Source organism: Athene cunicularia (genome assembly GCF_003259725.1).
Source record: "Athene cunicularia isolate RWA chromosome 13 unlocalized genomic scaffold, athCun1 chr13_part1, whole genome shotgun sequence".
Classification (NCBI taxonomy): Eukaryota; Metazoa; Chordata; class Aves; order Strigiformes; family Strigidae; genus Athene; species Athene cunicularia.
Genome location: NW_020799117.1, coordinates 8583098 through 8599593, shown reverse-complemented (window position 1 = coordinate 8599593; position 16496 = coordinate 8583098). Strand labels below are relative to the sequence as shown.

General features: G+C 41.5%; 1 protein-coding gene across 2 annotated transcripts in view; it reads right to left on the bottom strand.

Moving 5' to 3' along the window:
* Positions 1–16496, bottom strand: part of ITK (IL2 inducible T cell kinase) — a 33667-nt gene that overhangs the window by 11296 nt on the left and 5875 nt on the right. The window contains exons 2-8 of one of the 2 annotated variants that reach the window (XM_026858138.1): positions 7907–8011; positions 4927–5008; positions 3429–3557; positions 2732–2772; positions 1776–1927; positions 1254–1319; positions 1028–1082 (exon numbers count right to left, since the gene is read on the bottom strand). In XM_026858138.1, the coding sequence (XP_026713939.1) occupies positions 1028–1082; positions 1254–1319; positions 1776–1927; positions 2732–2772; positions 3429–3557; positions 4927–5008; positions 7907–8011 (630 nt within the window). The remainder of the gene's footprint in view (positions 1–1027; positions 1083–1253; positions 1320–1775; positions 1928–2731; positions 2773–3428; positions 3558–4926; positions 5009–7906; positions 8012–16496) is intronic. The other variant, XM_026858139.1, reaches the window with a different exon arrangement.

Genomic DNA, 16496 nt, shown 5'->3' with positions numbered 1-16496 from the left:
CAGCAGACTGATTCAGCTCCAGGCGAACCCAGAGGCTGAGACTGCTCCTGCCTTCCTTGCGTAGGAACTCCTGACTTTCAGTGTGTAGGACCTGGGCAGAGGTCCTACCTGCCTACCTGGCCTGACTTACTTTAAGCACCGTTCTTGCCCTTCCATTTCACTTGACAGCAAACCTGACCAAAGATTGCTCGCGAGCTTGGCCACATTTGTGAGGGAGCTGTGGGGGCTGCAAGGTTTTGAACCAGAAGGCTCTGCAGCCACATGGTGGTAGTTAACACAGAAGAGTTGCATCGGTAGGACCAAAAGGAAAAATCAGATCACTAAACCATGCGTGGACACATCCCGTAGGAGTTTATAGCCACTAAAAGAATTTTTAAAACAAAAATGCTTTTATTTCCATAAAATACTACCATTCTAAGAAACAACACTTTATTTGGGTCTCCTGTTAATGTAAGAGCCGATTTAAAAACTAAGGTTGTGTTTGCGTGGAAAATTTGAACAAGAAGTGTATTCTTTTTATTTTCACTACAGTCTTCACTGGAAAAGTCTGTCTCAACTGAAAAATTAAAGATGCACGCTCACATTCATACATACACAGAGACAAAACTAAAAAAAACCCCAAACCACCCAAACCCATTCTCTTGGCTTTCACCCAAAATATTTCAGCACAAGATTAGTTAGATTTTCAGAGAAGTACTGGAATCCGCAGGCCTCCTGCAGAGACAGAAAAGATGATCTAAAATCACAGTTTTCAGTTGACACAGTGTTCTCCATCAGCCCCAGTTACTGTGTGTTTGGCTGAGAAAGGATGGCACAGCTCTGCTCACACACAGCTGCTGTGGAGCTATCGGGGGGTTGCTAGTGGCCCTTTATCTTGCATCACACACTAAGAGCCGCCAAGGACAGCAACACAGCAGGAACCCATGGTTCAGCTCTCTCCTACACAAAGAACCCCTCTCAGGCTTCTCCTCCTTTGTCATTAATTAATTATTATTGCCCATCCACCCCGCACGTAACACTGTTTTACCTCATCCTTGAGGAGTGTTTCTGCTTTGCTTCTGCTGATGTTCTTATTGTACCATCTGAAAACATCAAAAGATGCCAAGTCAGCATTTCTGCTCAAAAGCCTCTGAATTGAGTGTCCCCAGCGCTAGAGATGACACATTATGTGGGGTAGGGACATCTGAGGCTTGTAGCTTCTAAAACAAATCCAAGGCACTTAGTGACACAAGAAAAACATAGGCACAACTTACTCATATATTTGCAGATTCTCAGGTGATTTTTCCACCAGGTAGCTACTTGGCACGTAGCCTTCATGCCTGTTAAAATGCAACACAGCGTGAGTGCACTAGACAGGCAGGATTTTCTCTGCATCTGTGGGAGTCAGCCCTGAAAGATTTGCCTACTCTTTGCATGATAGAAATACTGGTTGTTATGTATTTAGTATTAGTAGGGTTACTGGAGAAGGAAGCAACTGATTTAACCTCTAAACTTGGGGAGTTTCAGATTTTTTTCCCCGTGTGCATGACCATGAATATCAGCCTGAGCTAAGGACTTTTTTTTTTAAGTTAACTTTCAGATCCTTTTTCTTCACCTGCCTGAATACAAGCAACGTCAAAGGGAAGAATGTTACCATAAATGATCTTCCATCACTCTTTTCCTGTATATCAGAGGATGCTTTATGAAAGTTATACTAGAAGCCAGACTCTATGTTAATGGAAGAACAAACTGGAGTTACAAAGGATTTGTAAACTGGCTGTTGAAAAGAGACTTACCCATTCTTATCTTGAATCAGCCACCAATGTTCCTCAGAGCTGTCAATCACATAATATTCCTCATTATATTGTAATGTCAGCTCCTGCGGATTCTGGGCTTCATAGTCATATATGGCCATGACTACAGCGTCCTTTGGGTCTAGCAACAATTTCTGCACAAATCAGGCAAAAGGCTCATCATACTCATATTCACAAAAAACAATGCCATGCTCTCTAAAATGATGTTTCTCTGGCAGCACTGTCCCCCAGGTTCAAAAGCCTCAAACCTAGGAAAGCACCCCAGGGCGTCTAGTGGGGGTATGGTGGCAACATGAGAATTTTCAGCACTTTCAAACAGTGAATTTCATATACAAATTTTAGTTACATAGAAAACAGTTATCTATTCCTTCTTAGGGCAGAATGACCTCTGTCTGTTCTATCATTCACAGATGTTTCCCAAACTCCTCTTAAAAGCCTCCAGTGATAAAATCTCCATGGTCTCCCTAGAGGGACTGTCCCAATGTCCTGCTGCTGCCGGTAAGGCGTCCAGCTCTCACAACCACCCTGATTCTCTCTTCTTATTAAATTAGCCAATGGCATTTTGTTTCGTCCACAAGTGGGTTTGGAAAATAATTTCTTTGTTCCTCTTCACATCAGCTTTTCTCATATCCTCCTACTTCCCCAGTTTCCCTTTCTATAGATTGAAAAAAAATACAGTTGAAGCTTCACTCACCATTGGAAAGCTATTTGTGAAACCAAGCTGTCTTTACAGGACTGAACCTAACTCTAGTGGGATGCTGCTGATTTATAGCGTATGAAAAAAACATGGAAAAGGTAATAGAAAATCCCAGGGAATGTTATCACAGGTGATATTCTAGGTCACTTCACTGTGGTGAACCTTTATGAGGATATATTCACCACTGCTAGTTAAATACACAGGACACTAAGGACAACTTAGTGTGCCTCACTGCACTCACCCAGTTATCTTCAGGAGTGGGAGGAAGAGGCTTCTTTGAGGCTGAAATGAAATCAGGAAAGCTAATTTGAAGCAGATCTAGACAAAACCAGGTGAGAAACTATCAAGGTAATGAATTAATAAAGGTGATACAAAAGCAGTGAATAGCAAGCCTTGGTCTTTTAGAGTAAGACTTGCCAACAGCCTGCACCTACACGGTGACTCTCAGCCACACAGCACAGGTCTGAAACTGGTGTACTTAAGGAATCACCCAGATACAAAGTAAAAATGTCTTGAGTGAAGAATGATCGGATATGCTTTTTCAGGAGACAAAGTAAAGATTACGCTTGACCATTGAAACCACAGAGGAAATACAGTTAGGCCAAAATAGGACATACAGGGTTGAATGCATCTATCTCAAGAAAGTTCTTATTATGGGTTATTGACTGACCACAGCTGATCACGTTCTTAGTTCTCCATCTCATTCCAAAGACAGCACCAAGCATCACACAGAGGAAAATATTAATTCAAAACAAAGAATGCTGTGTACAGTAACAGACGAGCCAGAATAAGGAATATCCCAAGAAGCCAACAACAAGTCTCTTGATAGAAATGTAACACGATTTTTTTTTGATGTTCTGTATGAGACAGATTTGATTCTTTACATTTGTTAGCAATAAATATTTTCAAGGTCAGGATGGTCTTAACAAATCTCATACCATTTTTGGTGGGGTCATACTCCACACAGCCAGGTGCCATCTTCTCTGTCTGAGCACAGCATCTCCACTTGCCATCTATCCAAAAATCTGGATGACACTTTGAAACCAGGCTGTTGTTGTTTCTGATTTCTGGAAAATGTTAGGGGAAGAAAAAGGAGGAAGAAAATTAATTTATTTGCATTCACATCAGCTCTGAAAGATATCTAGAACTGAATGGAAATAAACTGCACTCTAGAGAAGCTTCTTATTCTTGTCAAACCAAACTTTGGTGAATATTATCAGCCTTTTCCATTAATGTTTTCCTTTCTCCTGAAAGCAACGAATGCCACCACTGATGTGGAGGAATAGCCTTCATGCTGGCGAAGGGGCCCATACCTCTCTACTGAGGGAGAACAGAATCCTACCAAAGGGACTCTCTCTTTAAACGGATAAACACCAAAACCACAGAAGGAAGGTCTCATAAAGAGAAAGAAAATCTGGCAGGTCATATACTGGTGGTTCCCGTGAAAGACTACAGCTCTAAGGTATGTATACACGTAGGACATGGACACTTGCTGCTTTGGCTTGATGTTCAGAAGAAACTGTACAAGCTGACCTTGAATCACTCTGAGTGATTCAAGGTCCTTCTTTTTGAAGCTAGGCTATCTGTAATAATAATTTCCCTAAAAAGAACAAAACATTTCTGCTGGCCTGTTTCAAGAGACTATTCAAAATGTTGAAGGGAGGGGATAGCCTCAAAATGTTGAATGACAGGAGGTGATAAAGTAGAAACTCGGAGCAGGTGCACTCCAGAAGGGGAATAAGTGGTTGCAAGAGTAAGGGCATGAATTTAGTAATATCTCCATCAGGCACAATGTTTTCAGAGTGAACAATACAGCAGTTTGTGTTATAAATCAGGAAAAAGCTATGATGAAAGCCTGGTGCAATTCTCATGTAACTAAGTAACACCTTTCTTATGTCAAGTATTATGTTCTGTTTCTGCCTGCAGTGTTTAGTTATTGTTTCTTCACTTCAGAATCATTGCAGCGAACCACAGTACAATTCAGGAGGTGAACAGGAAATGAAAGCTACCCACAAAAATGTTTCTGAATAATCATGATTCTTTAAGAAGGTTATAATCTAAACAAAAAGTCTATTAATAAGAGCTGGAAAAAAAATCTTCTACACAGAAAAGATGAATTTCTTAAAAAAATTAGCCATAGAAAAATCCTCATCTCTTCCTGAATAAGAAACCTAAAATTACAGTAACGTATTAACAGTTTATCCTAGAAAGAGGCAAATAAAGCATTCCATGTCCAAATTTTCCACTGCTGCTGAAAACACCCTCACCAAATTTACAGGCAACTTGATTTTATAACCTCATTCCCCATTACCACTTTGCATGCTTAGATATAAGACAGTGACTCCTCTTGCACATTTTCTGTGCATTACAGCTTGGGAAAAAACTGGTCTGGGATAAGTAACTTCAACAATTAGGTGAGCACAGGGGCTTTATTACCTTCCTTCAGTGTAAAGACCCATCTCTGCCGGCTCTCACGATTGGGTGCAAACACGTAGAGTATGTAGCTATCGTGGACGATCTGGAGAGGGGATTAAAGAAGGGAGACAGCCATTAGAAGCAATCCCAGATATGCTGGACATGATGGAGTCACTGAGGGAAGCAGGCAGCAGCCCTCATACCCCTTTACACGCAAAATGATGATGTGGAGAAATGGACTACCAGGGCCCGTTCAGAAGCATCTCTTAACCTAATTGAGTTTTCATTATTTAAAATGGAGTAGACATCCTGATCAAGAAAGAATTCTAGACAAGCAATGTGGTAGATCAATTTTATTCTGTTAAGAAATGCCCGTGAAATCAATGGAGACACAGCAATTTCAATCTGCAGAGGATTCAGCCTGTTACTCGCTGACTGCAGTTTATCCTTCTAAAGCATCTCTGGGGAAATGGCATCTGTTTCTTAGCAGTTTCTTGTAAAATACCTTCACTTAAGATCTAAGACAGAAATTCAGCTTTTCTTGTGTCTGTAAGTATCAAGCAACTGCCTGGAGATTATTTGGAGTATATATTCTTCAAAGTTTTTAATAGCTTTCAGTAGGATTATAGAGGGGAAATAAGAAGCTGGAGCAGATGAACAATGAGCAATCAAGATGCTGTTTTCATTAACTTGGTCTTAATGATGAACAAACGAAGGAAGAGAAATACAAAACGTTTGAGAAGTTTCAGACCAGGGAGTAAAATCATCACAAGAACCAAAATGACTCAGAAACTGAACTGGATGACTACATTTGGGCCTAAAATTTCATGTAACATATAATCTATATTTCTATTCCAATATTTATCTCAACAATATAATTCCAAATGGGACTTGGTCTCTTTGATGCTTTGAAAAACTTTGACCACTGTCTTTAAACAGAGGCTTCTACAAGAGAGCAGCTGTTTTTAAAAGTTTCTTCAGGGGTGCAGATGAGGCAATCTTGATTATTGTTTAAAGAACAGGAAACATTTACTATCTCTTGGCTGAAACCCTTGTAGACACACACAGACAGCCCTGTGACTCAGTTGCTTTACAGGCTATGGAGAGATAAATTATAATGTCTTTTACAAAAATTAGAAATAGGGAAGGAATAATTCCCACTTATTTAAAGTGACTGTTGATATTATTGTTTTGTCTGTATGATGCTTTGACAATCTAAAGCAGATTTTGACATATGCATTAAGCAGAACTCCAAAAGACATAGACATGAGCATGCACAACTGCACAAAGTCACTTATTTCATGCCTCTTGCAAGGGGCTTATTTACCGAATCAGCAACACAAAACCAGAAAGCCACTGGTGGTTCCGTAGAAGATTTACAGCTGCACACAGCTGAGATATGTATTTAAAAAAACCAGACAATAGCATTTCACAAGTTACCACAAAACTGACTGTGGGACAAAATTCAGATGCGCTACAAGCAGGAGCCATTACCACGACCTCAGCAGAGCACTGTACATCATGACTGCTCCACTACCTTCACTTTATTTTGCTGTTCCTACAAGCATTGGAGATATGGAGGTACAGATTTGAAAATTCAGACAGAAAACAGACAGTTTTAAGCATTTGTTCCTTCTCTAGTCCATGTTCACTCAAGTCAAGAGCAGCTGAGGTTCCCTCATCAAACTTTCCCCCAGCCAGGCAGCTCCTACCCAGCCCCAGTTAAGAGATTTTCTGTCGGGCTGCTCATCAAAAGCCGTTTGCAGCATATGACAGCATCTTCTGCTGCTCCCAAATGCCCATCAACAGGACCATAACACTTCCATCACCTGCTTTCTTGAGTTTCTTCATTATGCACCAACATAGCAACATTTTGTAATATTCCAGGACAATTTTTATGATCCTGGCTGGGTACGACCTCAAGCTGGAGGGAGAGTTTCCTGACCCAACCTAGTTTGGGAAATTATTTCCTCTCCCTTCTCGTATCTCTGCAAGGTAACATTTTCCAGGGCTCAGACTACAACATGGTGGATATGCACTTTTACTGATCAAATGAAGATTTAGAGAAAACTCTACAAGCTACTTCATGATTTTTCAGAATGACAGTACCAAGTCAAGCCTCCAAACTGATGCTGATCTTGAGATAACAAGAAAGGAAAAAAAAAAATCTTGCTTTATGGTTGGGTTTTTTCTTTCTATAAAGTTATCTATCTTTTTTTTTTTGGTGTGTACATGGATCATAATCATTAGCTTCTATCTGCAAATCTGAGTCCAGGCAATTCCCTCTTTTAGAGCCATCTGTGAACAGAGATGGCCATGTATTCACTGAAATCCATACACCATCATTATTAAGAAAAATACTGTCACCAATATGATAAAATCCTGATAAATGGCAGCACAGGGAATAACATAATAAACTGGGAATTTGTTGCAGTAACTGAGCAAATATGTTTACATGGCAATGTAAACGTATCCCATATGTATTAATAATTAACACTAGACAATGTGTTCCTCATCCTAGAGTTAGCACTGTTCACCTCCTGGTTGTTAAGTCATCTCGTCACTAAAACCCCTCTCTGTTTCTGTCTGGAGCCGTATCCCTAATGCATCACATTCACCACTCTCTGATGCAAAGGCCACTGAACATATTTAGTTTCAGCACCACACAGGTAAATAGGCCAAAACCCTAGGTGGATTTCCCATGTGAAAGATGGGCTTTCTCTGAACAAGAGTTGGTGGAATAGCTGAATATTGTGTTAAACATGGGATTAGAAGATCTAACGATCCCTTCCAATTTAAAACCAAAAAGTGTAAGAGTTTACGGATCTTGTAATAACAGTCTCTGATTTCCCAGTTCATTTCAAACCTCGATCTGCTTTTCTTCCTTTGCTGTTATTCACCCTGGTGTTGGGTTCATTAATGACTGTGCTGTGAGGGAGAATTTTATTGAAATACAAAATGAAATGCTATCTCTATCAGTACGGTCAACACACCGACTCACCTGGAAAGGATATTTATACTGACAGGGAATGATGATGTCACTTTTCACAATTTCCACACATCTGATCCTGGAAAGTTCCACAGAACCCTTCAAAGTCCTTTTCTTCTAAAAGACAGAGAAAAGCACATGGTTAATGCTAATGATTGTGGATTAAGTGGATAATTAGATGAGACTGTCAAATCCACAGGAGATTTCATGTTAACAGAGCAGAAGCAAATTAACAGATTATGTAAGACATTTAAAAGTACAAAGAATCATTCTCATATATGGCACCTCTATATGGACTACACATACACCTACATATATGCATGTACGTAAATTTCAACTCAGCACATGGATTCTTAGAGAACCAGTCAAAAACTGGTTGAAATTCAGATTTTTTTTTTTCTTCCAGCAAAACTAAATGCTCTTTTAACCAAAAAGAACTGTTTTCATGAAGCATGTGGTTTACCAACACTCCTGTTTCATACTGAAAAGCTATAAAACAGTAAATATTTTATTTTAAAAAAATAGTTGCTTACCGAGAATTTCAAAACTACACATTTAATCTTAGATATATCATTTTTACTGCATCAGTTTCCCAAGAAACAAAACATTTCTCTGTTTTTGTTCTGTCTAGGGTCTTAGCTAAGAAAAAATAACAAGAAATTTTGAAATAAATAATATCCTCAAAAACTTGCCGACAAAACAATTTTTCTGTCAGCCTCTGCTACATTATTATTCATCACATACCAGATAGCTAGACAACAGTATGGGCAGTTAAGAAAGGGTAAGAAAAGAACAGACATCCAAGTATCCCAGCTACCTTGACATATCCTATTTCCTACTGAATCCTCGCCCTGCAGCCCCTTGGCAAGTGGCACTTGGCTTCTGCAAGAGCAGGACGAGGCGGGCACCGGCACGGGGCAGGTGGGAGCTGAGCTAAGGCCTGGTATCTGGTGCACGCTTCTGAAGGATTCACTACAAATGCGTTTGCTCTTCAGAAGCAAATTGGTTTCCTGTTTTGATTCATTTTCAGTAGGGATTAAACACTAACTGTCTCCCAGCTCAGCTTTGTGACAACGTGACGGAAATTGGTAAGATTTAAGTACCCCAAAACCACTGCAAAGCTTCTGTTTTTCAAATACAGGCGACTGTCAACAGGAGAGAGCATGAACTTCAGCAACTGTATTGTACCTGCCACGAGTTATCACTCAGACACACAGCAAGACTTCAGAAACCTTCTCGCCCTCCCTTGGACCCCCAACCCAACCCTTTGTGTCCCCTCTCTCTTGCCCCTTGCTCCCTATGTCACCGTGATCCTGCAGCTCTGCCCTGCTGACAGTGGCCATCCCTACCGCTGTGCTGACCCTCATTGCTGCTCCACTGTGACCCTTCATCATTAAATTCAGCCTAAAACAGGGAAGGAGCTGATGCCACTGGAGACGGGGTGAAGTCTGACACAGTGTACTGTGAAACAGCCTCAAACAGAGGCCCCAAAGCTCCTCAAACCTCATTCTTGCACAACTGGCTATTTTGCCTTTGCATACTCGGACTTGAGGAAAGAGAGGAAAATTATTACAGTGTGGTCTCACATTGCTCTTGCTGGACTTTGCTGGTGTATTTGGGTTTTGTATTTGTATTTGCCTGCAGTTTAACTAGTGCCTCTGGATTTACTGCCAGGACTCTCTCCTGTAGACAACACCCACCTATGTAGCTCTATGGAGTGGAGTGAGGCGTTTTTTTATATCAATAAACCCAAGGCCATAAAACACCCCTAAATGTAAATACCAATTAACTATCAAGAGTATTGCCAAGCCTTAGAAGCCCTTACTTCACCCCATTTTCACCATCTATTTTCCTTCATTCTTGTCTATTCATTTCTTTCTTCCAGAGCTGGCTTCCTCTGTCTCTTCTCTACAAACTCCTCTATCATTTGTTCTGCCCCTGGGACTTCTACCCTTTTGAGGAGACACAAAGCCATTTATTTCCTATAAAAGCCTTTAATTTTGCTAGGATTGAACCCTCCTTCATCTTATTCCTTTGAAGTCCCAGGGCTTAACCACATGCACTCCTCCTCTGAGGCTTTAGGAAGCGATGATGTGCCAGTCACATGTTCCACTCTTATCTACAGATTGGCTTTTGTTGATACCTTTCCAGACTCTGCTGAAAGACAGGGTCCAGCCTTCTCAAGGAGCTTTGTGCAGTTTTTCTGCAGCTCTCATCACCTACTGTGCTCCTTTTAATCACATAATTCAGCAACGGAAGCTCCTCATAATCTCATGTTGCAGTGCAACATCAGGGTGCGTCTCCCGGCCAGTGCACTGCCCAGCAGACCTTAACAGATGGGACTTTGTTGATAGAAAGCAATTACAGTCCTGTAGCAGCACAAACAACTGGAATTACCACTCACAAACCAGGCATTACCCAGAAACCGGGCTGGAAACTAAACATATCCCTACTTTTGTGACGCTTGACTGAACTTTAATACAACAAAAGCAACTGGGCCACTTGGAAGGGAGAGAAGAGGAAAAGCCTATTAAAATGGTCTCCAAAAAACCTCAGAGACTTGTTCCTGAAAGGGCAAGACAAAACATGCTGACAGATCTCCATTTGTTGTTTTCAGTCTGCCCAGAGTATAATTAAGTAGATGTTTTAGCTGGTCAGTCAGAAAAAAACTTCAGTTGTTTTACTGTGTAATGTGTGTGGAAAGATAACCAAAGCATGCTGCTGTCCCATGAGGAGAAGTACAGTGTGCTCAGATCAGCCTGTCCTGGTTTCTTTCTTCAGGTCCATTATTTGCAATATGGCAATTCTGGGAAGGAAAGCTAACAGCTCTGAACAGAGCCAAGGGCATCACAAGCCCAATGCATTACCACCTTAATCTTTGGTATTCCACCTCCTCTTGCCACACAGCTCCAGCAGCTCTTTCACTGATTAATCCTTTAGTTTGTGTCTACTGCATAAACTAGATGACCCCAATGATCTCTAATTGCCTTAGATACTAGGACAATCAACCACGGGACAATTGACATAGCCCTGCCCTGCATCACAAGAAGGCATCTCACTGTGCTTGCTCAAGGAATGAGCTGCCTGGCATCTATCATGGGCTAAAACTAACTACCAACTACTCCCCCATGCCATGGCAGCTTGGCCACCCAACAAAATTAATCACTCTTCACCAGCTCATGGTCTGGGGCAGGGGAAGGAGTGGGGATGTGGAACCCATGGCGAGAGGGCAGCAAGCACACAGGTCTGCGCCGTGAGCACGCTTCCTGACCGTGGCTCTGCACTCTCAGGCTTTGCGAATATCTAAGATCTTGTAATATATGGGGCTGTGCAGTCTGAGAAATTTGCTACTTTCTGGCTAACACTCTACTGTTGATATTTGTGAAGCCCACTCATTAAATGTGCTGCATCAAGCATTTAGGCTGAAGATTCCTTTGTGGATGCTTAAAGGTTTTGTTGAACACCACTGTGTTTACCAAAGGGCCCTGGTAAAAAAAGGCAGCCACCAGTGCTGGAAGCAGAGGGAAGGGAGGGAGGACAAATGCTAGGGAAAAGAAAGGCAGGGGTGGGCAGAGCCCTATCTCAAGGAGCACGGGAGGAGAGAGCAGGCAGCATTTTCTGGCAGGCAGAAAGGCAGCATGCCATGTTTCATAAAGCCATCTTGGTTCAGAAGTTGTGTAAGAACTTGTATCTTGTTTCTTTTGTGCTGCAAGGAGAAACCCAAGCAACTAAGATTCATACGGCCCCAAACTCCTTGGCAGTGGTCACTGCCAAGGGCTCTCCATGCTGCAGCTGGGCTTTCCTTGCCTTGCATCTCTGGGTGTTTGTGTTCACCTCTATCTCCCTGCACCTCATCCCCACTGCCTGCCCTGTCCCTTCCTTCGCAATGCCGGCTGCTCCTCCCAGCCCAGCCCGGCACCTCACAGCAGAAAGGAGTAAGGTTCCCTCTGCAGCCCCGCTGTGCCCCGCCTTGGATATGGAGTCCTTCCTCCTGCCAGGAGGGCAGCCCACAAGCCTGTGTTTGCCTGCTGCTCCCCAGTTGCAGTTGGACATTTTCTCTGGGTAGGATGGTAGGGGAAAGCTTATTTATAGCTGTGGTGGAGCAAGGTAGGAAATTCCAGTCCTCCGTAAGCTCAACCGCAAAAACATTTCCATCAATAAAAACACTGAATTATCTTCTCTGTAGCATCAGGGATTTTTTGTAAGAATCTGAGCCAAACTTCATTCTCTGTTTTTGCTTATTGTCTTGACTAGGAAGAACCATTCTGAATTGATGATTAAGTAGATGAGGTGTCTTTGCATTGGCGCTTGGCATGACCTGCTTGTCCTGTGTCACCTGCTCCCTGTCCCCCTGCTCTGGGTGGGTTCACTGTGCAGCCTGGACAGAGGCAGAAGCTGATTTTGGGGCTTCTTACTCTGTGGGTTTGAGGCGGTGAAATCGAACCAGGTTATTTTTTTAATGCTATATACAGTTCCTCAGGATCAGGCAGGGGGAAAAAAAAGCAAAAAAGCAAATGCTTTGACTTCTGCACGCCACTAGAATGAATTGTATGTAGTAAGTGTGCAAAGAGGCTGCATGCACACAAGTATTTTTAGAGTGGCAATGAGAGACTGCTGTGCTGGCGAGAGCAGTGCCTTCAACATCTACTGCAGACACTGGCCTTAGGAGGAAAAATGTACTTCTGCAGAGGGCTTATACTCACACAGTGAATGCTCTCTAGGTCCCTGTCCAGACTCTTACTAGTGACATGGTAACTGCACGCAGTAACAACAAAATAGCAATAATAATAATATGACTTAACCATATAATACTACTGTCACCTGTAGCTTTATCCTGCTGGTTTCTGAAATGTGGTACATGTGCACCATGGTGTGATGGGAGGTCAGAATGGGCTCAGGAGAGGGCATGAGAGCTATTTTCAGGAAGCAGAGGCAATGCATCTGCCCTGGGGCAGTGCTTGAATGAAGGTAAGGTTTCTTGATGGAAATAGTTGAAACAAATGAAAACCAATTGTCATGGAAATCAATCAGATTTGGGAATATAATGCTCAGCTTCCATCTGTGTTGCTGTCCTTTGACTGCACTTCCGTATAGAAAAGTGAATTTACTGAACTTAAGTGCTGTAAATTCAACCTGGGATCTACAGACATTTTTCCCCTTCTTGTATTTTATCATGTGTCATGAAGACTATGGAGTCTAAGACGTACTGTCAGCCATGCCTGTGCAACCCCACTGCTTTTAAGACCAGAAACACCTGCACTGTTGATACACAGGCAACAACAGGATAGAAAAAAAAAAAAAAAAAAAGCAGATACCCTTTCCACTCAGCTGATTAGGGCTAAGAGTGAACAGAAGTAAAAACAGAGAGGGCTGTTGTGTTCCCAGAGCCCACAGCTGTGCCTGAATGCCCACAGTGGTGGATGTCTTAAGAAACAAAGGGACAATTTTATGATATTGCTATTAAGAGCACAGTAACCAAGAAGAGCAAAGGGACACAGTCACAGCTGGGAAGCACCATGGGCTGCTCCTGGCTCAGCACATGTTCTTGGGTAGCACCTGAGAGCACTGAACTCAGGCTGACATAAAATGGGAAAACCCCAACAAATCCCACCATAAAAACGTCCATCTTTAGAATAATTGAGTCTGATTTCAAAATGATTGAAAAAAAAAGTTGAAGAGTCTTTCTCTCATAGAGCTGTCTCTGAGCTTAAAAAGGATAAATAAATTCTAAGTTTGTATGGTCAGATCCTTCAAGGTATTTCTTATCAGTTTCCAGGAAAACATCTGAGGCTATTTTTGGAGTTTTACTCTAAATGACAGGTACTGACCACTCCTGGAGACAGGCCACTTGGCTCATGGACCTCTGGTGTGATCTATGATGTGCTTAAACTAAGCTCTAGGAATAATACAGGAACATATATCTATTGCTTGCTCTGATTTCTCTCCACATAACTCTGTAAGAAAATACAGCCATACCATGTTAAAGCTCTACTTGAGCTATTAAAATGTCATTTTATGGATTATATCAGTACATGTCTTCAAGGCAAGAGGCACCATTACAGGTCTAACCCCTGGTAATAAATAAATGGGTCAATGAACAGATCTCTCCAACGGACCTGTCTGTCTCTTTGCAGGCAGATTAATATCAACATGAGGCAGAGAGCTCAACTGGATTGGTGAACTTCATCTTTTTAAATTAGTGACATGTTGCTGCCTTTCAGGTATGATTTTCTTCAGGCCTTGCTGAGCTTCTGAAGTAATTTGGAAAGGAATTTCTTGATTTGCTGAGCTGCCTAAATTCTGCTTATGCCTGTGCTGTTGCCGTCTCCAGTTTATTTGCTACTTAGACTATGGGTCTCTCATTGTCATAGGCAGCAATGAAGAACAACACAGAAAATAGTAACTAGGAGCTTATGAGATGTTGCTGGAACAAGATGGGTTTGTTTTTAATGGCAATTATCCTGCTAGAGTATTTTTCCACTGGCCAAAAGACTTGAGCATGAACTTGAACCTCCTTGAACGCTGTGTTGATACAATTATTTTCTATGCCTTATCATATCCCTTATCTGTACATTGTGGTATGTGCTGTTTTTATCATTAATAGTTAGGATATTAAGAACTGCTGATTGCCGGATTGAGAGAAATTTTGCCTGAACCCTAGCATTGTTCAGTATTTTGGAAATTCACTCTCTTGTTAGGAACACCAATAGTTTGAGGTCTCATGGGAAATAAAACAGTTTTTAAACGTTTAAAATTAAATTTAAAATTTGAGCAATTTGAATTATAAAAGAAAGTTGTAAGGTATTTTACATTTCCTGCAGGTACTAAGTGCTCCAAAGGAAAATTGGAAAGAGGTGATAATTGATAATACTGGGATTTTCAGTAGAGCTCTGACTGTTGTGTTACGCTTTAATACCTCCAATATACCCTGTTATATTTGATATTTAAATCCCTAAAGTCTGCTGCTTGGTTTACATGCCTATCATGACTGTTTTGTCCTTCTACTTGAATTAAAACCCATAAATTATTGTTTTACATCTGTTTTCACATCTAAAAACCATGAAAGTGTCTTGAGTGGGCATGCTCTGGATGCAGAGCGCATTAAATTGTGTTGAATGACAAAATCAGCTGCAATCAGTGACTGAGCTGCCTCCATTCATCTAAGCAGTAGAGATGGAGAAGCACACCTAGGAGCCTGGGGAGGCAGCTGGAGTGCTGTGTTTGCTTCACTGCTGGAACTCATCCATGGGCACTCAGTCCTCAGGACAGTCCTCAGTGCCGTGTCTGACTAGAGCAGTGGCAGCCACTAACTTCTTTTTGCCATGTTTCCAGGGACCTGTAAAGATCTCCTTGTTCGGACCCTCACCTGGAGCACAGGACATGGGAATAGGCACTAAATCACAGCAGATTCCTACATCAGAAAGTATTTCATCTGCCTGCGGGCTGTTACGGTGCTGCTTAATAACTGTGCTGCCTGCTGGCTGCACACGCTGCTCGCACGCTGCCGGGATGCTCACCATGCAGTATCACTTGCGACAACTAATTTCAGTATCAAATCTTGTTAACTGAGGCCAATGTTGTTTGTAGCCAAAGCCTGTTCCATGCAAACAATCTCAGTTTGTCATTAATTTACTCAGTTAAATTCTCAGTTTACCTGGGGAATATCTGCTACAGCAGAATTACTCCTACTACCCTTATAAAGTCCTATAGGCCAGATCCAGCATTGCATTTCTAGCAAAATAATTTAAAAGCAGAGAAATCTAACTTTTCTTTTTTTTTTTTTTTTAAAAAAAAAGGCCAGAGAAGTCAATAGAGCTGCACTGAAGACCCAGACCTCAGACACTGCACACTTGGCCAGCAGTTGGTCAATTCACTCCTCACCTCTTCAGGCCCACTAAGGTATCTAGTTTTCAGAATTACATGAGCTGAAAACAGAAGACATGCAGGGGAAAATTGAAAGCATAACCTTTCTGCAAGGTTTCCATGGTGCAAAGCATACACTTTCATGCTCTGTGTGTACTTAAGGTTCAAGTAAAGAGATCTGGTGGAAAGGTGCACTTGGCCGTAAGAGTATTTTTCTCTTGGCCCATCACAAGGCCTCACACACCTGCAATAGCCCAGTATTTTCACTGAATTCCTACTTTAAGATTGGAAAAAAACAATTCCAATGTTCACATTGTTTCAGGTCCTGTCTGAGATGATTATCAAGGTGCACATCCCTGCTATCAGCACAAGCGGTTTGACAAGAAAATCAACGTCACGATCAAGAAACAGAGTGAAAAAAAGGAAGATCTTTGGCTTTCAAATGAGCTTTCTTATATGATGGAAATTAGTCTTTTATGTTACATAAAAACATATGGAACAACTACTGTATACTATATTTGTTTTTTTCAAAACTATTCTTGAAGCTAGGAAAGACTGGGAGGAGTGGATTGCTGTGAATAAACGATTCAGTGAAAGAAGGGAAGCTAAACTGAACTAAATGACACCGCATTTCCTTTAAAAAAGTGTAAGCTTTAAGGACAAAAAGAAGAAAATTGGTCAGAACAGATGAAAGAGTATAAAGCAACAGACAGGCATTGCAACAATATCAGTTATAATA